This window comes from Bison bison, unplaced genomic scaffold, assembly GCF_000754665.1.
Source record: "Bison bison bison isolate TAMUID 2011002044 unplaced genomic scaffold, Bison_UMD1.0 scf7180017864201, whole genome shotgun sequence".
Classification (NCBI taxonomy): Eukaryota; Metazoa; Chordata; class Mammalia; order Artiodactyla; family Bovidae; genus Bison; species Bison bison.
In genome coordinates, this window is record NW_011494773.1 from 4,141,979 (window position 1) to 4,169,448 (window position 27,470).

At 41.0% G+C, this 27,470-nt stretch overlaps 1 protein-coding gene across 7 annotated transcripts in view; it reads left to right on the top strand.

Annotated features, from left to right (window-relative positions):
* The window catches only part of NRXN3 (neurexin 3), a 1,738,382-nt gene that overhangs the window by 1,562,660 nt on the left and 148,252 nt on the right, over nucleotides 1–27,470 (top strand). For 6 of the 7 annotated variants that reach the window (XM_010844398.1, XM_010844399.1, XM_010844401.1 and 3 more), the window contains one exon: nucleotides 3,806–4,113. In XM_010844398.1, the coding sequence (XP_010842700.1) occupies nucleotides 3,806–4,113 (308 nt within the window). The remainder of the gene's footprint in view (nucleotides 1–3,805; nucleotides 4,114–27,470) is intronic. The other variant, XM_010844400.1, reaches the window with a different exon arrangement.

Genomic DNA, 27,470 nt, shown 5'->3' on the forward strand with positions numbered 1-27,470 from the left:
TTCTGAGGTTTAATTAATTAGTCTTTGTGCAACACTGACTGGAAACATGCAAAGATTTAATTTAAGCAGTATGTGAACTTGGTGTCCAAATAAGGGAGCATTTAACGACTTCCAAGAGGATGGGCACCCAAAACAAAACACCAAATAACCTGCTACAAAGCCTGTACTGGTATTGTAGTCAGATTTTATATTATTGGTGATAGATTGGAATCCATTATCAGATTGTAATATAGATAGAATAGTGGTCATCCCTTATTAAAAATAAAAAAGAAAGAAACACGATTGATCATAATGAGTGGCAATAAGGAGACCTGGCACTGATTTTGAGAAATCTTGGGCAGATGGTAAATGTTCTGCGGTGGGTCCCTTATGTCCTTCGCAGGGAGAGGGTCGTGATGATTGTTTCTCACTTACTCCTGCTTCCTTGAGAGAGTGAAATTGATCAGAGGAAAAGATAGCAGAAGACTTGAATATCCCACAGTTCCTTTAGTGCCTGCCAGCATTACTATTAACCACCTAATCTAAGGTACAGAGGGCCGGGAAAGGGGTTTAGAACATAACAAAAGCAGATCCAGTCAGAAATAAACCATGAAACAGACAAATAAACAAAGACCCAAATACTTCCTATGGCATGATGGATACCTGAAACATATACACTCCTTCCCAATTTACCCCACCAGTGTCTTGTTCTCAAGAAATGATTAGTCAGATCTCTCTGTGAAAGCAGGAATAGCCAGAAATGAAGCTGTGGTTTAATTGTGTAGCCCAGGAAATGTCTTGCCTTGCTCCACACTTGGGTCTGTCTTGAACAAGCAGAGACCACTTTTTGGAGTGAACCATGGCAACTGGAATAAAGGAGATCCATCATTTCTAGCCAGTGTAATTCAACTTTGCATTTCAATTCTCTCTGACCTTCCTTTCATTTGTAAGCATAGGCAGAATAACATCACTAGGAAAATAAGATGAAGACCATTATAGATGTGGAGTACTTCTGGGAATATTAGAAATGCAAAATCTACTGTAGTCAGTTATAAGCATCAACTGATCTTCAGTGCTGGGCTATATATAAAAAAGGCAATGAATAAATATTATGGTTGGCCAACAGTTATGTGAATGGAAGGGATATTATGGCATTGGGGCTATCTGGTGCAAGACACTAAACTTAAGCCCTACAATTCTCCTATTAGGCAACTTTTTATTATGTTAAGCTATTCCAAATGCCTATGCAAAGCTGAGAGCATGTTTATTCTCCCCTTCCATCATGGCATTTCTTTCAGTAGTAAGCTTAGGGCTCCCAGGAAAAAAGCTGTTGTCAAAAAACTAAATAGTAATGAGGTATGAGCTCCAGGCCATTACCCAGCATTACTGTGCATTGAACTTTTTGCTGCATCTCATATGAAAAATGAGAGGTCAAAGAACAGGCAATGATGTGTGTGCACAGGGCACTGAAGGAATTGATGGGAAAAGAAATGGAAATCTATTAGATCTATTTGATTAGTCCCTTAGGATCTGGGCAATTTTGTTTTTAAAGCCAACAGATTCCATTTCCATGCTCCACGTATTTTTATAGACATTATTTTCACTATAACAAAATTATCTGGCCAATTCTCCATAGTGTAGTGTTTAAAGCTCCCAAAGGGGTATTATTTATCAACCATTCTTGACTAATATGCCCTTAAGAGTTGCCTGATGAGTGGATTGGGCTCTTGTACAGAGTTCCCACTGAGTAGAGGTGTTTTCCCTTTTCTAGCTCTTCCATTTCACCCATTTTTATACATTGAGAAGGGATTCCAGTAGAATTGAGACGGGATTATATACTAGAAATTCAAGGGTACTAATCTTTATATAGATTTAAGGGCTTCCCAGGTGGTGCTAGTGGTAAAGAACCTGCCTGCCAATGCAGGAGACATAAGAGACACGAGTTCAATCCCTAGGTTGGAAAGAACCCTGGAGAAAGAAATGACAACCCACTCCAGTATTCTTGCCTGGAGAATCCCATGGACAGAGGAGCCTGGTGGGCTACAGTCCATAGGGTTGCAAAGAGTTGGACGTGATTGAAGCGACTTAGCACACACACAGCACATATAGACTTTAAACACCATATAATAATAGTTGTAGAAGTTACAAGCCTAAATATCACAGTATGTCTCTATTCATATTAGAGATCATAGAGCAAAGATCTCAGTCTTTAAAAAAACATACTCCTTTCAATTAAACAGTTGAGTATAATAGAACATTGTTTTCAGTCATTAATAGCTAAAATAATTCCAGCAAGATTAAGGATGACTGGAGCATTGTTAGATCGCTAACTAAAATGGAGGAAAAATTCAAAAAGGATAAACTTAATTCCATTAAAAAAAAAGTTTTCCCTCTTTCTCCATATGGAAAATCAGACAAATAATCTGGAGAAACAATAGAATAGAAGGCTTTGTCCTTCAAAAGCTAGATCTTTCTGTGAAAGATCTCAAGCTTAAGAAAAGCTTTTTAAAATAGGGATAGTTGGGGCATAGTTGACTTATACCGTTCTCTGTTCTGCCATGATTTCATTCTGATAGTTTTCTGTGCACAGACCATAAATGGTCCCCCAAATAGGAACTAGCAATAAGGTGAGCTACTGTGTCTTCAATCCGTTAACATGCCCGTATATCATTTAAGGTGTTTTATGTGTTGCCTTTTTTATTAACACCTATCCCTCCTTTGGAGAAGGCAATGGCACCCCACTCCAGTACTCTTGCCTGGAAAATCCCATGGATGGAGGAGCCTGGAAGGCTGCAGTCCATGGGGTCGCTGAGGGTCGGACACGATTGAGCGACTTCATTTTCACTTTTCACTTTCATGCATTGGAGAAGGAAATGGCAACCCACTCCAGTGTTCTTGCCTGGAGAATCCCAGGGACGGCAGAGCCTGGTGGGCTGCTGTCTGTGGGGTCGCACAGAGTCGGACACGACTGAAGTGACTTAGCAGCATCCCTCCTTTTAAAATTCGTTGATTTTGAATGATGTCATTTTTCTTTCCCCCTTTATCGCTGACATGATCAATGCCTACTTATTTTCCATACCTTTGAGAGAGATTTAATATGTGTGTGACCATGGTCTCTCCCCTTCCCCAAATGAATAAAGACAGAAAATAATCTGTCATGAAGTTTATGAAATAGCAAGTACAGATAGAATATTATACATTAGCAAAATTTCTAGGAAATCTTTTATTTCCTAGAGGTGTTTATTTTTATAAGTACACAATAGCTCCAGGTCTCTTAATTAAAATCTAATTTAATTTCAGTTAATTTAATTATCAGACCTAGTTTTTTCAGTGTTCTGAGTTACCCCACTGAGTTTTTATTTGCCCTATATATTCTTCATCATTTTCATTATGTTACATATGTTACTTTGTAGGTTAAAAAAGTCAGTACAATAGGTATTTATGATTTATTATTATAATTACCTGATTTGGGTTGTTTTCTTTTTCTGTCATCCACAACTGTATACCCTGGAAGACTGCAATACCACTCGTCATTGAAGCAAGATTTCTCCTGCTTCACAATAAAGAAGTAGACATTCAATTATTCAGGTTGTCTAGGATATTCAGCTAGACAGTGGAAGAGATAAACATAGGGAAATGTTATTTGCCAATGTCGAGATTGAATTTTTGTTACTTGCCAATACCTATACTGAATTTTTGCTATCCAATTTTCTCCCCTTCAGTTGCTCAAGGAAGCCTGTTTTGATGTCTGGTCCATTCAGACCAGGTAAGGCAAACAGAGAAAAATGTATGGGAATAATGATGTTTCCTCCACCCAACCCACTAGGCCGGCAGTTAACCATCTTCAACACCCAGGCGCAAATAGCTATTGGCGGAAAGGACAAAGGACGCCTCTTCCAAGGCCAGCTTTCTGGGCTCTATTATGATGGTTTGAAAGTACTGAACATGGCGGCTGAGAACAACCCCAATATTAAAATCAATGGAAGTGTCCGGCTGGTGGGAGAAGTCCCATCAATCTTGGGAACAACACAGACGACCTCCATGCCACCAGAAATGTCTACCACTGTCATGGAGACCACCACTACAATGGCTACGACCACGACCCGCAAGAATCGCTCTACCGCCAGCATTCAGGTAAGCCTCTTTCCAACATTTCCTTGACTCTGCATCTTTGTCTTTGAGACATTGCTATCATGGTCAGGGTTGCTTTGTAGCTGAAGTGTCTGAATTACTATGTTTGTAGGAAGGACACTTACAGGTGCTCATAGTAGTAACACCCAGGAGTAGAGAAAGACAAAGCAATTGATAAAGAAATTATGAATGTCTGGTGTGCACGCATGGGTTATTATTCTTATTATATCCATCACTGAAATGGTAAAGCTGTTATTCAAGGTGAGAGATGGAGAACATTTTCACTGTGACATACTCTCTCCTCTCATTTTATTACCTTTCTTTTCAACAGCAGACAAAGATAAGGAGGAAAGGAACATTTGTTATCACAGGAAAGACTATATTCTAGTTAAATTCTATTTGCATCCTCCTGATGACTTACTATTGGGACATGAATTGTTCATTTCTGAGGCCATGGAGTAGCATTAAGTCAAGAGTAGATGAAGCTGAAGTTTCCATCAATCTTTATAAAATGCAATACTTGTATTTTATAAGTGTTGATTAATCACTTGTTATTTTTGGTCTACTTTGTTTCTTTTACATTGTATTGACCAAAATCCTAATTATATTAGCAAATTTGAAGGTCTGAGTTTAACTATGTAGGGAGTCCTTAGTTTTTGTTAATGTTTTTGTTTTGTCACTTAAAAGTAATTGTAGCCAAGCTAAAGCTTAATGCTTTGCTGATCACTTTGGCTTCTCATAAATCTAGATATTAGAGGGTATAAAGTTGAATTATTAGCCTTAAATGCTCTGGCAAAAAAATAATACATTCCAATTGCTCATGGCGGAGAAGGTGATTGCACCCCACTCCAGTACTCTTGCCTGGAAAATCCCATGGATGGCGGAGCCTGGTAGGCTGCAGTCCATGGGGTCACTAAGAGTCAGACAAGACTGAGCGACTTCCCTTTCACTTTTCATTTTCACCCACTGAAGAAGGAAATGGCAACCCACTCCAGTATTCTTGCCTGGAGAATCCTAGGAATGGGGGAGCCTGGTGGGCTTCCGTCTATGGGGTCGCACAGAGTCAGACACAACTGAAGCGACTTAGCAGCAGCAGCAGCAGCAGCATTGCTCATGGGGAATTGACCCTTAGCCTGGTTAGTGTCTGTAGGAGATTCAGTAGATCAGTACTTGTCCTTTCTTGGTTTAAGACATTATCCAGGGATTCAATGGAGTATTTGACATCACCTTTCCATTGATTTCACTGGGCACTGGTAAACCTAAAGTCAATAATCAATTAAATCTCTGATGTGTTCTCGTTCTTCTGAATTAATTTTATGTGAGTTAGGTAGTGGTAGAATTGTCTTCCTTTTCCCTTGTCTTTGAGTAGACACAGCCAGACACCTCCTTACATGATTCCACAGGAACAGTCGGAAGCTGACTCACAGATGATGCTATCAGTACAATGTTACGTGTTTTAGAAAGGCTACTGAGAAGCCTGTTATTTCACAGTCTTAGAGTTGCACATGTTGTTACATTCAGACCTATGTACATGCTCAAAAATAATAGCTTCTTCTCCACTGATATTAAAGCAATAACTCCTGACACTTCACTCTACTCACTGAAAAGAAGATAAAAGGCAATATATATTTCTATTATGACTCTCTATAGCTCTAGAGCAGATCTGCTTATTGTTGGTGAAAGGATAGTTCTGTCTGCACAGGTCTGGTTCTGCTTCTGTCAGAATGCATTCCACTAACTCTGTGGGAAGCAGAGGAGCAAATGGCTTTTTCTTCGCAGGGATGGATGGTCCTGTAGTCTTTTTCGAGGCCATGTTTTTACTGACCTCAGAAGGATTTAATGTTACATGGGGATTCAGGGACCAAGCCATAATAATGATCAGTTTTGGGCTTTCCCTCCAGGGGCAAATACATAAATGGGAGTAGATTAAGTATTTGTACAAACTAAGAAAGCTTAGGCTAGAAGGTACAAAAGTCTTGTAAGCAGTTCTGACTCTAGACATCATTGGACCTATTGTCATTTTAGAGAACAGCAGCTGTGGATAGCTGGTCATCTCTGACAGCTTCTTTCTGATGTGTCTCTGTTCCTTTAGTCCAGTAATAATTGGATCACATCTGCATGGCTTTCCTTTTGCTTCTAAGGACAAGGCTATAAAAATGAGTTATAAACCTGTTGATGCTTGTTGTTCTTAAGAGTGTATAAAACCATAAAGTGCTATTGGAGAAAAGCCAACAGATGAGCAGAATTGGAATAGATTGGAACGAGAGATTTAAAAGCCCCATATTCTTTGTAAAGATTAGCTAAACGAAGTAACTATGCCAAGGGTTTTGCACTTTTTGTTCGGCCAACCAGCCATAAGAACTTTGCCTTGGACTCTGGAAAAAACTTAGGATGGACAGGTAGACGCTGCTATCCATTTAAAATGGATAACCAACAAGGACCTACTGTATAGCACATGGAATTCTGCTCAGTGTTATGTGGAATCCTGAATAGGAAGGACTTTGTGGGAGAATGGATCCATGTATATGTATGGCTGAGTCTCTTTGCTGTCCACCTGAAACCATCACAACATTGTTAATCAGCTATACTCCAAAACAAAATAAAATGTTTAGTGAATTAAAAAAAAAAAAGGTTATCAACAGTGAACACCCGCACACATAAAACTCAATAGCCTGCCTGTCTCCAAGTCTGCTCCTTAAGTACATTCTGTAGATCACATCAAGCTTGTGTTAGGCATGTGGACCCAACAACCCTTAGATTCTATCCAGGGTTTTAGACAGTTTCCAGACTGTAAAGACTTTGGGTGAAGAAAGTCACTCTCTGAAGTTCTAATGTGCCCTGTGTGAGCCAGCTGATTTTCCTGGATGAAATGGATTCATAAAGATTTGACCTCTGAGTAGCATTGAAACATACATTACCAAATGTAAAATAGATAGTCGGGGGGATTTGCTGTATGATGTAGGGACCTCAAATCCAATGCTCCCTGACAATCTAGAGGGGTGAGATGGTGTGGGAGGTGGGATGGAGGTTGATGTATAGCAGAAACCAACACAATATTGTAAAGCAGTCATCCTCCAATTAAAAAGAAATTAGTTTGATTTAAAAAATTTGATCTCTAAGAAATCTGCAGGAAAAAAAAAGAGGTGAGGAAGACTGGATTTCATGTCTATAGATTCATCATCCACGTTTTCACCTATGTGTGAAATCTTAGAGCCATTTCCAAGTGACTCTGTTCTGTCCTCCTTGGCTTTGATAATATTGCTAGAGTAGAGTTGCCCTAAAATTTGACTCTTCCAGGAGAAACAAAATAAGCATGTACATTCACAAGTATAAATATCCGGTTATTTAAAAATCCACCAGTTATTTCTTTAAGCATAAGGTTAAAAAAAAATCATTTGAACAGTTCATTTCTAATAGACCTTGGATAATGTTGATTTCAGATCAAAGGAAAACTGCAAAGTGCTTTTAGTGATGCTCTTAGCCATGTGTGAAGGTGAACAAAGAGTTTCTGAACTGATGGCCCTCTAATGCTCCAGCCTCCTGGAAATAATTAGCATTTTGATCTTTCTAATGCACTAGTGTGTTACAAAATACTTGTGAATTACATGGACTATGTGCAATTACTCACAGCTGTGGTGCCAAGCATTAAGTCTTTACCCTACATTAAGAAGGATGTCTCTGGTTACTCCCCTGATTGAAAAAGAAAGTTAAGATTGAGAGAAGAGGTGGATACATTGAGAAAGCAAATGGATGGGTGATAATTCTCAAATAAAGATCTGGCACTTAGTAGGTGCTCAATAAACATTTGTTGAATAAATCTGAAAACAAGATAGGCTTTATAATGTACTTTATCATTTAACAATCAGAAGTGGCATGGCTTATGGAAGATTTTCCCTCTAAGATGATCACTGGGCTTTGGACAATTTAATTTACCCCCCACCCCCAGTGGTAAAACTATGCTGCTGCTGCTGCTGCTAAGTTGCTTCAGTCGTGTCCGACTCTGTGCAACCCCATAGACGGCAGCCCATCAGGCTCCCCCGTCCCTGGGATTCTCCAGGCAAGAACACTGGAGTGGGTTGCCATTTCCTTCTCCAATGCATGAAAGTGAAAAGTGAAAGTGAAGTCGCTCTGTTGTGTCTGACTCTTAGCGACCCCATGGACTGCAGCCTACCAGGCTCCTCCGTCCATAAGACTGATGAAATGTATGTACTTGAAATCAGATTGCCTGAGCGTGGAATCTAGTATCCTCTTCATATTAGCTAAGCGACCCTGGGGAGGTCACATGTGTTGTGGTTACCTAGCTGTGGAGACAACCTGTCATCATTTAGTAGCTTGAAACAATGATGTCATTAGATCTCATAGTTTTATGGGTCAGAAATTTGGGCAGGGCTCAGAACACTGAAAGCCAAAGGAGAAGGGCGAGGCAGAGGATGAGATGTTTAGATAGCATCACCGACTCAATAGACATGAATTTGAGCAAACTCCAGGAGACAGTGAAGGACAGAGGAGATTAGTGAGCTCTCCATGAGGTTGCAAAGAGTCAGACATGACTTAGTGACTGAACAACTGTGAAAATAGCAAAGCAATTCTTCTGCCTTACATCAAACTGGCTGAGGTCACTCAGTGGCTACTCTGGACTGGAGGCTCTGGCTTCACACGTGCACCTGGAGCCTCAGTGGATGAACTGGACTCAGTTGTGAACATGTCCCTCTCCGTGTCTCTAGGACTCCTTTCATGGAGGCTTAGGTCTCGTGGAGAGAGTTTTCCAAGTCTTGGATACATGGAGAAAGGAACAAATTTCAGGTTGGTTGAATGTACAAAGCTAAATTGACAAAGTCAGAGATGATGATTCCTAGAGAGATAGCCAAGTTCAACTAGAACAGAGAGTGTATAGAGGAGGATTGGTGGGAGATCAGAGACTCAGATTCTGAGTGTCTTGGCCTAAAACTCCCTCAAACAGAAGAGGTCCTAGAGGGGAGAACTGGATCAGGTTCCCTGTGGGTTTCACTACCGAGATCATGCAGGCATGTCCATTACCTGACATCTGACCCCAGTGCTGGGGAGTGACTATTGTGATAGTCACTAAAATGGAAAAGTTTCTGAAATGGAAAAGTTCAGTTCAGGCTACATTCACATTCCTGAATCTTCAATCAGGGCAGAAGGTAAAAGTGAGAAATAAAAGTCTTTTAGGGATCACTGTCAGCCACCAGGACCAAAACGTTCCTGCAAGAGAGGAAAGGGCCACGAGGAAAATAGTTCCAAGAATAAGGTGTATTCTCTTCCCTTAGTGCTCTAGACCAAGTTATTAGTCAGGAAAGAACTCAATGTGTTCCGTGCAAATCACCATTTGGAATCGTTTATAAGCTTTTAGCAGGAGACTGATCGTGACCCACTTTTTCTGAATTGGGCATTGGTAAAGTCACCTTGGCATTGGCCAGGGCTGCCCGACACCAGAAAATTACCAGAAAATCACAACACTCAGGCTGGACTGGAACTATTCCCAATAAACAATAGAAATGAAAGATGTAAAAGCTTTATGAGATTTCATTCTTATCCCTAACTCACAAGTTTGGTGGGAAATACATGGACCACTTTCAAAAATTGCAGAAGGAAGCCACGGTTTTTCAGGTTTTGTAACAATACCTTCATGGAAAGTCCTCCCCATGGTCTGCTTTTACACTGGGGACAGTCAGAAGCACCCTTCAGCCTTGATACTACTTATGGCGAAACAAAACAAAGCAAAACTTGTGACTAAAAAGTTGATCCTTTACATGGATGTGTATGGCTGAGTCACTTTGCTGTTCACCTAAAACTTACAACATTGTTAATTGGCTATACTCCAATATAAAATTAGAAGTTAAAACAGGCCAAAAACCAGCAGGCTAACCTGCCAAAAAAAACAAACAAAAAAAAACCAGTTGATCTTTCTCACTGCTTGTTCCTGATGGAGTCCCCGTGTGCTGAAGGGAAGAGAGAGCAATTAGAGTCAGAATTTCTAGTTGGACCCTGCATTCTTCCAGTTTTTTAGCTATGTATCTGTGGGTGAGTTGATTAACCTGTCTAAACTTCCGTTCTATTATCTATAATCACCTGATGCAAAGAGCTGACTCATTGGAAAAGACCCTGATGCTGGGAAAGATTGAGGGCAGGAGGAGAAGGGGACGACAGAGGATGGGACGGTTGGATGGCATCACCGACTCAATGGACATGAGTTTGGGTGGACTCCGGGAGTTGGTGATGGACAGGGAAACCTGGCGTGCTGCTGTTCACGGGGTCACAAAGAATCAGACATGACTGAGTGACTGAACTGAACTGAACTGAATTATCTATAAAATGGGCTCGAGAGCATCTATACCATAGGCTTGTTGTGAGTAATACATACAGCCAGATGTGGAAAGAACTTAGGCCATGCCCTATTCCATAAGTTTTCACTAAATGCTAGACATTCAGAAAACCACTTCAACCCAAGAGACTCTCCCAGGACTCACAGATCCTCATAGAGCTTAGCCTCCTTGTATGGTTGGATAAGCACAAAAACAATTTTGTCTACACCCACACAAACCCATTATTACCCAGGATTTCCTTTGAGGGTTCCAGATTGAATCATATCCCTGAACTCATCAATTAGAAGGAATTTATGGAATGGGAGTTAGTTGAGTGGTTATTACATACAAAGCTTTTTGTTAGGACGAAGCGTGTGAAGCTGCCAGTTTTGTAGAAGCAGAGTGGTCGAATATCAGCAACTTCATATGGTTCCACAAATAAATGACACATTCATTTTCAGTATGTTGTTATCCATAGGGTTTTGAGATTCTGGCTGGAACAGGTTTCTGAAGGTTCTTTGAATAATCAGACTGTCTTGGATTGGGATACAAGATTCATCTACCTTATTCCAAATACCATGCTCTAATAGGAGGTAAATTATGTTATACTTACCCCCCCAAATTACCCCTCTGGGCCCCTCTACCTTTTCCCTGCTTCCATCAGCTTGATGGAAGTGAGACAAGGAGTCCACACAGATTTCCATCCCTCGCTTTAGCCATAAGACAACAGAGCCTCCAGGGGAAGTTTATTTTAGGATCAGGGCTCAACTAATATTGATTAACGGCCTTGCATAAGGTAGGGCTCCAGGGCTCATTCCTTTCCTGCCAAGCCTCATAACTGGGGGAGGCAATGAAGATTTGTCTGTCTAATTAGACTTCAGCTGCCAGCCAAGAAATACCTTCTGTTTCCTCTTTACCCTCATGCAGGTACTTTCTTTTCCCCTCTTGGAGAACAAATGGGGAGGAGGGGGAAGGAAATGGACTCTAATTTACTCATTACCTAGTAGAACCCTCCAGTGACATTTTCTCTCTGGAATTGCATGGTTCTAATGGGGAAAAAAAAAGGAACTTGATGGGTTCTCTTAAAGATTTAGGTGTCAGCAGTACAAATAGATCAGTACTTCCCAAGGCTGAAAAAGTCCCTGAAAGGATCTCTGAGAAGGTCCTCATCATGTACAGGCAGGAACTCTGCAAGATGCTCAGATAAGTTGTAGAGATGCCCTTCTAATTAGCATGTAATATTTATAGGGTAGAATCACTGACCAGAACTGTGAATAAAGCACTGGATCTTACTTTTAGCCATCTGAATAGCTGAGAGGGAGGTGCAGCTCTTGGCTACTCACTGTGGGGGTCTTCAAATGTTTCTTTTTTCTTTTTGTAGTTGCACAATGTGGGATCTTTAGTTGAGGCATGTGAACTCTAAGTTAAGGCATGTGAACTCTTAGTTGCTGCATGTGATACCTAGTTCCTCCACCAAGGATCTAACCCTGACCCCTCCATTAGGAGCATGGAGTATTAGCCACTGGACCGCCAGGGAAGTCCCCCAAATGTTTCTAAAACTCTTAGTGATTGTCCAATCACCTAACAGACTTCTTGGCCAAGTATAAAGCCTGTATCTTTACCGTGTGCAGTATGGATCTCTTCCCTGGTCTCTCTCTCTCTGTCTCTCTGATGGTGTTTTCTACCATCTTGCTCCAGGCACACAGGTCTTCTTGATCTTCCTTGAACTTAGATCCAGGAGAAGGGAGAGACAAGCGAGGGCCGTGCAGTTGCAGAGTCTGATCTTGTCTCTGTTTAACATGTTGATTTTTTGCTGATCAAGAATTTTTTTTTTGCATTGATGCTGACTTCAAAACATTGCAATAAAGTATTCTTTATCTCTGATGATTGAATTTGAGGCCATTCCTTTAAACGTTACACAATAGGTGAGTGCCTCCTCCTTAGTCCCAGCCCTGCTCGAATGTACCAAGCATGCCTGTGGCTTTTCCCTTGCTGTTTCTTCTGCCTGGGGCAGTCTTGCTTGAATGTACCAAGCCCTGCTCAAATGTACCAAGCACGCCCACGGCGTTCCCCTTGCAGTTGCTTCTGCCTGGTGCAGCTCTTCCCAGTGATTGAATGCCTCACTGCCTCACTGTGTGCAGACTTCTGCCCATATGGCACCTTCTGCAGCGGCCCTCCTTGACCATCCCCTGTGAAATAGCGCTCCACTCCCTGCTGCCTTCTGCTTCGTGGCCTCTCAGAGCAGTCATCTCTACCTGACATGATATCACACGTTTGCTTGTCATCTCTGTGTGGTGAAATGTGTGTTCTAGGATGGCAAGATACTCGTTTCAGGTGCTATCAGGGCGCAGAGTAAGGCCTCGGTCAGTATTGCTGGAGGCAAGTGGATGGACAGCAATCCACTAGCACCTTTTCAGGGAGTACACAGGTCTTATGATGCTCACGACTGAATCCCGCTTCCAAGCGCTGTCCCCGCCTCCGCCGCCTCAAGAGGCCCAGGCTCTGGCTCTCTGATGAGGCTCACCAGTAGGAGTGGTAGTCAGCTCCGGTTTGTTTGTTTGTTTGTGGGATGGAACCGGTGCCCTCTGTGGTGAAAGCACGAAGTCCTAACTACTGGACCAAGAGGGAATGCCCTCAGCAGTGGTTTTGCTGCTCTGGACTCCTTGCCTTGTACAGTTGCTGAGTCTGATCTTATCTCTATTTAACGTGTAGATTTTTTGCCCATCAAGAAATCTTAAGAAAAGAGTCCAGAGATGTCTCCTTGTATCTGGTATGAGAGGTTGTTCTTGTTGATTTCTGGCCTTAAATTCCCTTTCCTTAGAAATTATTTGCCATCCTAATAGCAAAGGCGGTTTCTAGCACTTACAGTTTCAAAGCAATTTTGAAAATGTAATCTCTCCCACTTTCCCTGTCTAATTTGTTTGCCATATTCCTTTCCCAAATTATTTAATCTTAATTCTCCTAAAACCTACCTTTGTATATACCAGCAAATAAAATCTATATTAATGGACTGCTGCTTCTACTCTGTTCTACTGGTATGGATAGAAAATTAACCAATGGCTAATTTACCTGGTTGTACATATGTGGGTAGGAGTCTTCTACCCACTTTAACTTACTTTTTTTGTTTTTCTCTAATAACTAAGTTGATGATTCAGGCAGGAAAGCATCTGCCTGCAGTGCAGGAGACCTGAGTTTGAGCCCTGGGTTGGGAAGATCCCCTGGAGAGGGGAATGGCTGCCCACTCCAGTATTCTTGCCTGAGAAATCCCATGGCCAGAAGAGTATGGCAGACTACAGTCCATGGGGTTGTAGCAATTAACTGAGCAATTAACAACAACAATTAACAACAGCAATTAACAACAACAGCAAACAGCTAAGTATGTTATGAAAGTGAAAGTGTTAGTTGCTCAGTCATGTCTGACTCTTTACAACCCCGCCAGGCTCCTCTGTCCGTGGGATTCTCTAGACAAGAATACTGGAGAGGGTTGCCATTTCTATGAAACTCTTTATTCCTGGTCTTGACTCTATGATTTATGTGGCTCCATAGTTTGTGATCCTTTGAAAAGAAGATTCTGGAAGATACTATGAGAAGTCACTAGATCAAGAGAAGGAATAATCTCTACGTAGCTCCTGACTCAACATTCATGCCCTGGCACAGTGCCAAACACAAAGTGGGGCTCAATCAATGTTTGTTGAAAGAAAGGAAACTGCATTAAGTGAATGAATGCTTATCTTCAAGAGGAAAGAAGCAGATCAGGGGGCAATGTTATTGATGTTCAAGGTCGACAGAGACAGCTGTGAGAAAGCAGGCTGATATGAAGGAAAAAGAGCTCGGCAACAAGAATCAGGGGACTTCATTTGTAGATAAAATGGTTAAAGCCATAACTCAAGGTGGGCTTTCATGTATCAGCTTTGGAATTTGGCTAGGTTGCTTCTTGAAGCTTAGTTTTACCACTGACATATGGAGATGATAACATCAACTTCATGGATAGGTTACAATAACACAAGTCTACAGCGTCAGCTGGTGCAACTCAGCAGATCCTTGTTGTTATTTTAAATGGGATTCTAATACAGGTCTCTTTGGCATCCAACTTTTGGATGTTATTCTTTAATTAGCCATTTGGCCTATCACAGGGCAGTTAGCTTCCTTAGGGCTCCACCCTCTCCTCAGCTAACAAATATAAGGGTAGATTCACATTGTCTCCAGTATCTTCACTTTCCTAACAATAGCTAACGTGGCACCTTGCGCATCCGGTGACAGTGAATGGATGGACAAATGAATTAGAGGGTGGAGGGGAGGAAAAGTTGAGGAGAAGAAAGCAGAGAGCAAGCAAAAATCCTCTGCAATCATTTTGCTGTGAGAACAATCTGTCCATTTCCTGGATTGGATGGCTCAGGTTGAGAGAAATGCATAGGATATCTTTAATCGAATTCAAATTACAATGCAAATAATGATTTATTTTTGTACCCCACTCCACCCCTTTGCTGAAAGCTTTCAGAAGGAGTTCCACAATGACTGCCTCTATGTACAAGATAAAGCACTTAATAAATGTCTCTTGAGTTGTGGAAAAGAATCAATGATTCCAGTTTAAGCTAAGGTCCAAGAATGTTCTTTTTCTCTGAAAATGCATCTCTTTCTATTTATAGATGACAGGGAAATGACTTTAAGCAGCACTCATTGCTAGCCAGACTTCAAGATGGATATTTCCATTCTGCCTTTGACAAGGCTGTAGGAGGGATGGGATGTGCTTTCATATCTTCCTGGTGTATGTTTGAATGATTGTAAAAATTAGAAACACACTGAGGCTGTTATGACAACCCTGCCTTTTGAAACCTTCTAATTAAAGCCTTGGGTTGTCTAGAGAGCTAGTTCTGTTAGCTAAATGGAGAATTTAAGGTTCTCCTGTTTTTTGTTTTTTTTTTTTTCATCATCCAGGGATGAGATGTCTGGGGAAATAAATGTACACCATATCTGTGGTGGCCAGCAGTCACTGAGAGAATTACTTGGTGGAAATTTGGTTGACTTATGTATATAATGTGGCCTCTTCTATCTCTCATTTTATATACATGTGTGTGACAGAGAGGGGAAGAGAGGATGCTCATGTGTGTTCACATGTATTAGCTAAAACAGTGAAACTTACATGTTCTGAAACTTACATGTATGCAGATCACCTGGGTGGTGTGATTAGCGAGCAGCTTCTGAGTCCATTCTAGGCAGGGCTAAGATCAAGCTAAGATAGCATCCCTGACTCAAAGGGCATGAATTTGAGCAACCTCCAGGAGATAGTGGAAGACAGAGGAGCCTGGCGTGCCACCATCTATGGGATTGCAAAGAGTTGGACATGACCGAGTCACTGAACAACAACAGGATCAAGCTAGCTAGCTCCCAATGATGTCAGGCCGTAGTTAGTGGATCTCACTTTCTGGAGCCGGGATCTCGTAGGTATTTATAGTTCTTTGTTGAATAGTAGTAGCACCTGTTTATCTATCTCCTCCAAACAGTCTCCCCAAACTTAATTCAAGGCTGTTCAAAACAGGAAATCTTGTTAACCCGAAGCATTATATAAGGGCAGGAGACACCACCCAGATGAGTATTCACCAAGAAAACTATATCCCATCAGACAGTCCTGCTCCTGGTTCCACTGACCCCCCTCTCCTGGCCCTTCCTCTGCTACATGCCCTCAAGGCAGATGCGAAAAAAAGTAGGTAGAATTTAACTTGTCACAATGTGTATCCCTGTTTCTGAGAGGTGACCTCCAATGAAAGCAGAAGGACATGAATGATTTTAATCCACAGTAACAATGGGAAGCCAGTCCTGACCATCCTGAGCAGTCTAAATATATGAAATGACAGATTCTTCTCCTCTGCCTCTTCACGTCCTCCTCCCAGACAGTGAGTGAGACACGTATTCATGCACACACAACTCACACTATAATGCACAATGAAATTTCACCCGGCCTTTATCTCCGAGCTGCTGTTCTGATGATTAATGCCCCATTGGTTGGGAAGCTATTCCACCGAAGAAAGACAAGGAGAGGGGAAGACACATGAAATATATCTCTGAGGCCATTTCTCATTATTATTATTATCATTATTAGCTCCTTACTGCCCTATCTATCCTGTTAGAGAATGCTTGATCTATTGGCAAGGGGGAGGGGATGACATTTGAAAGAGGATTTCACGAGGGAGAAATGAACAAGGACAAAGATAGCAATAGACACTTTTTACTAACGAGGACTGTCCTGGATGGGGTTTGGTGGTGGTCATCATTTATTTTTGGTTTTGTTTGCTGATTCTATTATTTTTGTTGTTTTCATTTTAAAGCCAAATATAATAGATGCCTCCATCTGTGTCTCCTGTTCTTCCCCCCCGCCCCGCCGACATTTTATTTCTGCATGTGTTCTTTTGTCTTTATTGAGTCTCTGTCTGCAAGAATCAATATGATATAACGTATGCAAATGTTATTCCTGACCACTTATGCAAAAACTGGACAGAATAATTTCATTGCTTTGTAACTCCCATAATATAATTGCGTCCTTATCCTGGTTGATTTCAAGTTTCTGAAAAGGCTACTTAAAAAAAAATAACTCTATGTATGTATTATATAAGCCACAGTGTCTGATTCTCTCCTGTTTCTCATTCAAAGAAAGGATGATTGCTAAGTAATTTCTGACTCTGTCATTTAGGAAGACCACATAGCAGTGGTCCTTTGGGAAAGATGGAACCATATTAAAAGCACTATTAGAACACATGTGCCTACTGATAAAATGGCAGATTCATTTACCTAGACAGAAAGTACTATCATCTGATTTAGAAAATGCTGTCTTTCCAAATTGAGTTTATAAGGGCATAAAATATTTAACTATGGTACCCACATGTGACTTCACTTTTAGTTGGATTTGTATTCAATTAACAAATATTTTAGTAAACTGAGTGTCTAGTATGGGTCACACACCTTTCTAGGCATTTCGGTTATAGAAATACACAAAACTGACAAAAAGTCTGTCTTCTCTGGGGCATATACTCTGTTACTAAATATGGGGTACCTTATGAGTACCAGGCTTTGGAGAAACCAAGGATGAAGTAAATATGAAAGCGAAAGTCGCTTAGTCGTGTCTGACTCTGCAAAGCGAAGTAACTATATTTCTGCCTTAAATGAACCCATAGTCTGGGAGCACTCTTAAATATGGTCTAAATTTGAGCAGACTTATTTTTGGGTCCGTTTTCTACAGAAGCTCTAGCATGCTGCTCTGCTATTACAGTTGCAGGGGCAGCAACTGTCTGTGTTTACAGGTCAACTCAATTGAAGAATAACAATTAAAGAATAATGTCTTTAATTTCTACTCAAAAGAGGAAAGCAAGCTTCAAATGTGAACCGTCTCTTTTTGACTAACAAAGATGGCAATCATAAATCATGTTAAAATAAAATTGTTGTGTTTGGAATGTATTTTTGTCTCCAGGACTCAGTCTATAATATTTATTGCAAATATTTTATTAGTTTGAGATTATAGCCTCATAGAATGTTTATATTCAAAGAATCTCAGATACTGTCTAATTTTTTGGTTCCACACAATGCATAGAACTTTAGAGATGGGCCAACCTGGTTTCATCCATCAAAGCCATCTGTCCGGGGGCAAATTACTTGCCCACCTTCTGTAATGTAAACAATAGACATTGGAAATTCCTGGCGGTCTGGTGGTTAGGAATTGGCACTTTCTCTGACAGTGCCCAGGTTTGATCTCAGGTTGTGGAACTAGGAGCCCACAAGCCGGACAGAACAGCCAAAAAATAAATAAAATAAACAATAAACATATATTAATTTGATGCTTTCATTTAATTTATCTAAATAACGCATCTTTGTAACTTAAAACTTCACAGAGCACCCAAACTCCCATTACTACAGGGCAGAGGCATCATTACCTCAGCTGCTAGGAGGGGCAGCTGCTGTATTTTTAATAGGTATTTTAATAGGCATATATTATATCTAAATTTACTCTCAATGCAAAATGCCAGTAAGAATTATTATACTACCAACTCCTTCTGTATACTGGGACAAAGCTCTCCTTAGGGTCCTCTATTTTTGTGGGTTTTCTTTTCTTTTTCTTTTTTTGCTTTCCCTCATATAATATTCTCTAGCCATCTCAGAGAGCATAGGAATTAAATAATACATATAAGTGCTTTGGATATTTTGCATTCAGAAATGAGCATAGCTGGCTCTTCCTTCACACCAGCTGCTTATATTTTTGAGATGAGCAAGGATTAGAATAGTCACTTTGGAATTTTTATGCTATGCAGCGTCAGACAATGTGTTTGCATGCCGCTGGGTTCCATCATGCAGTATTTGGTGATAAAGTCTATTCACTTGGCTCTCAGTTTCTTTCGGCTTTATCACTGTATTTATTAGCTTTCCTTTACATGTAGAAGTTGATGTAGATCCTGTAGAAAAAGAATCACTCCACATATTCCTTGCAATTCAAGAGGAATAATACATTCTAAGAGGACAAATGAATCTCCACCAAAAAATAAAAATAAAAAAAAATCAGTGAATTCATGTTGGATATTCCCTGGTGGGTCAGATAGTAAAGAATCTACCTGCAATGCAGGAGACCTGGGTTCGATTCCTGGGTCAGGAAGATCCCCTAGAGAAAGGAGTGGCAACCCACTCCAATATTCTTGCCTGCAGAATTCTATGGACAGAGGAGCCTGACAGGGTCACAAAGAGTCGGACATGACTGAGCAACTAACTCTTCACTTTCTTCATATATGGATATAGACACTGGAGGTAGGATTTGATCAAGTAATTATACTAAGTATGAGCCAAAGATTCCATCTGTTGGAGGAGAGAGGATTGGAGGCCAGTGTGAGCAAATCACAAGTCGGAGGTTTCAGGGGAAATTTAAGTGAACTTGGTGAGGATGTTCCCAAGGTTATTTCTATAGGGACCCATTGCTATCAACATTGCCAACCAGTAAACAAAGATTGCTACGGGCTCTGAAGTAGATCAAAATAGTTGAAGAGGAGGATAATAACAAAATCTACTCCCAAAGCCATACTGAAAACACCATACAGCCATACAGAGAGCACCTATAAAATGTTCTTTTGACTCCAATAGCTACAGGGTAATTCATGTTTTTTTTTTAATTTAGAGGATTTGGGATGAATGTCTAGACAACTTATTTTTGTTATGTTGTACTCAGCAATATGCATAGTAATAACTAGAGGGAAATATAGATCACATAAAACAAGGCCACTCAAGCCATTGATAGGAGGGGGATTAAGGTGGTTTGTGCTCTCTCTCTCCCCTTCATTTTCAGTAAACTATATTCTTTTGGGTTTTTTCCTCATCCTCTTAGGTATTTTTATAAGAGAGTTTTCCTCTTTCTTCTGTTGTAAACATTTTTCCCATCTCAACATCCTTCTTAAATTCAAGAAACATTTTCCTTTGCAATGTACAATGGAAGGCGATTATGTTAGAAAATATCAGAGATGGCTTTGTCATGTCTGACGGTGTTAAATCATGTTGTGTCCTAAAGAGCTCAGTAAATGAGGCCAAGGGAATGATTTGACAATTGAACAAGGCTTCAGTGGCTTCTCCCAGCCTTCCCCAAAACTCCCTGAGGAAAGAGAGACTCAGGTGAAAGTATCTTTCCTTTAAAGGACTCTGGAGATTCGGGCAAACCTTAATTTAGGTTTTGCTTGCGAGGCAGAGCCAGCATTTGCAAAGGGGGGTCTTTGTAGTCTTTTTTTTTTTCCCCCAGCATTTAATTTGAATTCAAGATGGTGTGAGGGAATTAAAAGAGGAAGATTAATTGCTCAGCAGTTAGTAGCTACTGCCTACTGTGTGGGAGGATCTGCAGAGGGACAGAAGGGTGAATAAGACAGATATATGCTACCTGTCTTCATGGAGCTTACATAACAGGAAGAAGGCATAAAACAAACTAATTTCACAAGCAACTATTTAATCACAAGATGAGTTCAGTGAAGGAGCGCAAGCTGCTAAGAAAGCTGAAGGGGATCTGAGCTAGTGTTCTGATGTGGCAAGAGTTTCTTGAGGGTGCAGTGTGGGAGCTGCACTGTTCAGGATAAGTTAAGTAAGCAGGGGAGGAGAACTAGGAGAAATATTGTAACCCAAGAGAAGAGCCTGTGCTAAGGCCTTGCTGTAGGGAGCCTGCCGTGTCACGTTTCAGGTTTTTAGTCTACAGTTTTGCTCTCAAGTCTTGAAACATACCAGATCTGACCATGTTAACTGACCAGGAGGCCACCCTTAAGGAAGCCAACAGGATGAAGCACCATCAGTTACTATGACGGAGTGATGTGGGGCTGGTTTGAATGAGTTTGCAAAGCTGGATTGAATGTTGAGTGGGCTTCGTGGTCTCCTGTTCGGAACCCTCTAGATTCCTGCCCGCATGGTGTGCCATGGTTTCCTCAGTGACAATCGGAGATACAAACAACTTAAGCCAAAGCCTCACAGATGCATATGTAAGAATTGATACAAATGCATGAATACGCTGTGCTTAGCACAGTTATGCTGAATACATTGAACTCTATTTGCTAAAAAGTGACCATACACATTGAACAGATCATATGTCACGAATGTCATGTCATAGAGCCTCGTGTATTGTAAAGTCAAGAAACTGTTTAGTTGGGGATTTCCCTGGTGGTGCAGTGGTTAGGACTCTGCACTCTCACTGCTGAGGGCCCAGGTTCAGTCCCTGGTTGGAGAACTAAGATCCACCAGCCAAACAGTGCAGCCAAAACACAGCAGCAACAACAACAAAATTAGTGTGTGTGTGTATCTAGGTTTCCAGACTTCACAGCCATCCTGTATGTCACCTCCTTGTTTCTTTAATAGAACACTAGTAACCAGGAATTAGCAATTGGAAAACATCTAACTCTTCTTCCTGGGACTTCCCAGGTGGCTCAGTGGTAAAGAATTGAGCTGCCAGTGCCGGAGATACTGGAGATGCGGCTTCAATCCCTGAGTCAGGAGGATCTGCTGGAGAAGGAAGTGGCACCCCACTCCACTATTCTTGTCTGGAAAATCTCATAAACAGAGGAACCTCAGGGGACAGTCCAAGGGGGTCACAAAGAGTCAGATACGACTTAGTGACTGAACATACACCCACAATTCTTCTTCCTCCTTTCTTATGCTTTGTCTTGGTGTGTTTTTTTTTTTTTTTTTCCTTAGTGAAAACTGTGAAGCTCAGTGGAAGTTTTCCTGCAGTTTGATTACCCTCTCTATTTAATTTTGTAATAAAAACTCTGAACCAGAAGCTGAAGATAATGTGCCCAATTCAATTCATATGTCAATTTCTTCTTAATTGTAATTATTTCCCCTAGTTCTTCCCACTCTTGCTGCCCAGGCATAGCTGAGGCTTGGATGATTATAAGACATCATGCCTACGCTGTCAATTATGCCTCCTGCTTTCAGATTAAATTCATTTACTACCATTGTTCTGATTATTAGTAATAATAGCGGGCATCTCCAGCCAAAGCTGGATGAATAGTGTTCACAGTCTTTGCCTCCAAACTTAGCATGTTTTAGTTTTTTACCCAGATGATTTCTTCCTTTTTAATGGTGCAGAGTGTTCAGTTTACTGTGTTGCATTTAAATGTTACTTAGATCATACAAAATCCAAGGCTTTCTTAGATGTTTCTTCTTGGTGTGAAGTGATGGTCTATTTCCCCAGGGGTAGTTTTCACCAACTACTGGATGGCCGTGGAGGTTTCTCTTAGTAACAAGACTACGGCTTTGAAGAAGTATTTGAACTGGCAAAGGATGTCTGTTGGCTATCCAGTCTTTCTCAGAAAGGCCCCAGGTTTTCATCCTCAAAAGCACACGTGGCTTTGACTCCTGTGATGACTCCAAAGCGAACACATCTTTCTGCCTTTTTACTGAAAGGTCCCCAGTGCCATCACTAACAAAGCAGCAGCATGGTCCAACCAACTTAAAAATAGTATTGGCCCTTCAGCAACATGTTAGTTCTTTCAAACTTCTTTCCCAGACTCAAATCTCAATGTTTTCTGTGCTTAAAACTACATTTGTAATAAGATCACCCAGACAACTTCAGGAAAAGAGATCAGAAAAAGGCTTGATGGACAGTCCAGGCTTTTATTTTATTATTTTGCACTTGGTGTTGTGTTAGTTGCTCAGTCATGTCCGACTCTCTGCAACCCCATGGACTGTAGCCCACCAGGCTCCTCTGTCCATGGAATCCTCCAGGCAAAAATACTGGAGTAGGTTGCCATTACCTTTTCTAGAGGATCTTCCTGACCCAGGGATCAAACCCAGGTCTCCCACATTGCAGGCAGATTCTTTACCATCTAAGTCACCAGGGAAGCCCCATTTTGAACTTTTGTTTAGCAAATCAGAAGAAAGCAATGCAGTTTAATTCTGAGTATGTGAAATGTTTGTACTTTAAATTGTAAATGTCTCTTAATGACACTGTTTCTATAAATAATGCATCATGGACTTTCTGGTATAAAAATTATGATGGTTCATGACCAGATTTGAGGTGCCAAGGCTACTATACTACTCTTTCTTATCTTGTTTTTGTTTTCTCATGATGGCTCATTGATACAATATCCTAATTCTCCTTACCATGAATCATAGCCTCTTAGACCATCAAACCTTTTGTCTGTAAAATGAAGGGTGTGTCTCAGAATCCCAAAGAGTGGGCCATCCTTCAAGGGTCCCAGCCTGTGAGCTCACTCATTCACTGTGCCTTTAACCTGCCTTTGAAGGCTCTCCTTTTCCTGGTCAGCAGCCCCCTTGGCCTCTAACTGTTGATTAGCATGTTTTCAACCTCCCCGCTCAGTTCCCTTACTGACCTCTGCGCCACTGAATTCCAAATGCTACTTTGAAGGAAATATCCATTGATCATGAGTTTCTTTAAATCCCTCCCCCTCTAGGTTTACTTGCATCAGTGCTCACCTTAGAAGTCCTTCATCTCCCTGTTCAAAATCTTGTGTTCCTGATCCTTCCACCCCGGACTCTTCCCAAGCTTTTTGACATAATCCATTGCCTCCACTTTCTGGTGGTACCATTAATATAATCCCTTCAGCTTATGAGTATATCTAGGGCTTTTCCATCTCAAAACAATAAACAGGTTCCTACCGTTGCCATCAGCTCCCTACTCTCCCCAGATGAGGACATTCTCTTTCCTTTATACTTAAATTTCATCAGTATTAAACTCTCAACAATTTCCCTTTCTAGAAGAGAATTATATGTTTATTACAAAGAAAAATCACTGTTAAACAATTTCCAGCTATGATCTCACCCTTCATGTGGAATCACACTTATAAGGCCCTACAAGTTCCCACCCCATGCTTGCTTTCTTTTTTTTAAAAAATTACTATTTGTTTCTTTGGCTGCACTGGGTCTTAGTTACAGCACATGGGATCTTGGATAGATAATTAAAATATCAGCATTTCCATAGAGTTACTGAAGAAAATATGAGTTCATTGGTTTCATATCTTTAGCCTACTGCATGCCTGATACACAGTGGGTTTCCTGGTGGCTCTCCTGCAATGCAGGACTCCTAGGTTCTATGCCTGGGTCAGGAAGATCCCCTTTAGAAGAGAATGGCTACCCACATCAGTGCTCTTTTGTCTGTATAATTATATGGAAAGAGGAGACTGGCAGGCTAAAATCATCCTCTCTCAAATTTGACTGTCTCAACAGTTAGACAGTGGGGTCTCAAAGAGTTGGACAGGACTAAGCAACTAGCTGATGCATAGTTAAGTAAGCTCAGTTCAGTTCAGTCAATTACTCGTGTCCAACTCTTTGCAAACCCATGGACTGCAGCACGCCAGATCTTCCTGTCCATCAGCAACTCCTGGAGCTTACTCAAACTCATGTCCATTGAGTCAGTGATGCCATCCAACCATCTCATCCTCCGTCATCCCCTTCTCCTCCCACCTTCAATCTTTCCCAGCATCAGGGTCTTTTCCAATGAGTCAGTTCTTTGCATCAGGTGGCTGAAGTATTGGAGTTTCTGCTTCAGCATCAGTCCTTCCAATGAATATTCAGGATTGATTTCCTTTAGGATGGACTGGTTGGATCTCCTTGCAGTCCAAGGGACTCTCAAGAGTCTTCTCCAACACCACAGTTCAAAATTAAATACTCAATAAATGTTAACTATTATTATTATTATTGGTTTTGTTCTTTTACTCACTCTCTCTGCTTAGTAAAGTAACAGTCGCTCAACGACACAGTTCCAATATTTCCTGCTTGCTGAGTTACCCCTGCTGTCCCACCCTGTCTCACTCTGCTGAGCTCAGGTTGATGTCCTTCTCTCAGTGCATTAGATGACACCACCCTTATGGCAGAAAGTGAAGAGAAACTAAAGAGCCTCTTGATGAAAGTCAAAGAGGAAAGTGAAAAAGCTGGCTTAAAACTCAACGTTCAAAAAGGTATGATCATCGCATCTGGTCCCATCACTTCATGGCAAATAGATGGGGAAACAATGGAAACAGTGACAGAGTTTATTTTCTTGGGCCACAGTATCACTGAAGATGGTGACTACAGCCACAAAATTAAAAGACACTTGCTCCTTGGAAGAAAAGCTCTGACAAACCTGGACAGTATATTGAAAAGGAAAGGCATTACTTTACCAACAAAAGGTCTGTCTAGTCAAGGCTATGGTTTTTCCAGTAGTCATATATGGATGTGAGAGTTGGACCATAAAGCTGAGCACTGAAGAATTGATGCTTTTGAACTGTGGTGTTGGAGAAGACTGTTGAGAGTCCTTTGGACAGCAAGGAGATCCAACCAGTCCATTCTAAAGGAAATCAGTCCTGAATATTCATTGGAAGGACTGATGCTGAAGCTAAAACTGCAATACTTTGGCCATCTGATGTGAAGAACTGACTCACTGGAGAAGATCCTGATGCTGGGAATGATTGAAGGCGGGAAGGGGACGATAGAGGATGAGATGGTTGGATGGCATCACTGAATCGATGGATGTGAGTTTGAGTAAGCTCTGGGAGTTGGTAATGGACACAGAAGCCTGACATGCTGCAGATCATGGGGTCACAAAGAACTGGACATGACTGAGCGACTGAACTGAACTGAACCATAAGTGCAATGAACTTCTGTGCATACTCTCTTCCCATTTCTCAGACAGGTAGACTGAGGTATGGAACTTAAGAACCTTGGCCATTCTTCAAGCAGTATCGGGCTCTCTGTTTAACACCAGAGCCTCTGGAGGACCCATCTGTACTGCCATGCAAATCCATAATGGTTTCTCAATCAGGTTCCTAGACCATTTCCAAGTCTTCCTTCCCACTGATATACTTCAAGCAGATATGAATGGGTCATAAATAAACTGTCTGAAGATAAAGAAAATTAAACCCATTATATTTTTCTCAATGTTATCAGAGCATTCAACAAACTAGAGAGAAATTCTTCAGAATGGTGATCACTGTGTGTGTGTGTGTGTGTGTGTGTGTGTGTGTGTATACCATAGGAACTTTCAGTCTGTAGAGAATGAGAGAATTATATTTACACGGTAAAAGCTGTGAGCTTTTGTTTGAGCTTCTGTTTTGGATGTATGTAGATAGAGAAAACCCAAGATTTAAGCTATTGAATGAGTTTTACTCTGTGTGTTTCTATATCTGTGATAGTGGAGGCTATAAAAAAGCAGTATTTATCTGTATGTGTGTTCTATACTGATGTAATCTATCTCTCTAATTAGATAGTCAATTATTTTTAAAGAGCTGCAAATAAGCCCTATAAGAATGTCATAAATGCATTCCATTTAGAAACATCTTGCAGATAAATTTTATTTTTATTCTTCGTACATCCTCCCGCAGCCTTAAAAGAACAACAAAATATCTTACTACTCAACTAATTCCAGAAACGGATCGTGACTGCCTAGTAGTATGTTAATCATGGTTACTGTTCCTTCTCTTTTGACATCATTATTCTTTAGGATAGAAAAGGTGGGTGGTGTGTGGGTCTCCTTGGAGAAATGAACAGTTGGAGGAGACAAGCTGCTCAAGAGATATAATGTTATTTTCATGCAAAGTTTCTCAAGTAATAAAAAGGGGCTTGAAAATGGTGAAAATGCATGATGTAAAAGAAGAATTATTAATAAGAGCACTGTATCTTTTGCTTCCATAGGATCTTTCAAGATGTAGACAGATTGGAAGTAGACCAGTCAGAGGCAAGAGGATTAAGGAAAGTGAAGGAATAACTTGTGCAGGTTTAAAGGAGCTGCATTTGTATTGTTTGGCTAAATGACAAGTCAGAGAAAATGACATTACGAGTTGCAGATATTTGTAAATGGCTGGCCACAAGGAGAGGAAGGAATTACTTAGGTAATGGAATGAAATCAAGGGAAGGAGAACTGTGAACTCAGGATCTGGATTCTTTTCTTGACGGTGAGAATTATAAAAGACCTATCCTGGAGCTTACTGCTTGGATTAAAGCAAGAGACAAGGATACAGGATAGAGTAACGTGAAGTTGCTAATAGTCTACTCCGTTCTGAGCAACTTGTTGCCAGGAAGCTTTTTACTCATTTTTTAATTCCTAGGACTTAACACATTATAAGAACTCCACTGAGAAATAATCATGCTCAGCCCAGTAAGAAGAGAAAGGCCACTGGAGTTAGACAGTGAAGATTTTATGACATCGCCACTGGTTTATTACTGCAGAACCTTAAGCAAGTTATTTAATCCCACTTTATGGATGGGCCTATGGAAGACCTAACAGGGCTTCCTTGGTGGCTCAGACAGTACAGGAGATGCGGGTTCGATCCCTGGGTCGGGAAGATCCCCTGGAGAAGGGAATGGCTACCCACTCCGGTATTCTTGCCTGGAGAATCCCCTGGACAGAGGAGCCCGGTGGGCTACAGTCCATGGGGTCGCGGAGTCAGATACAACTGAGTGATTAACACTCTCTCTACTACTTTCACAACAGGATTGATGTGTGGTTTACACAAATCATCTTAACATCTCCTTTTACCTATTTAGCAGCAAATAAGCCCACCTCTTCTCCCCAGCATCACTGCCATTATCTTGTTTACTTTAGCA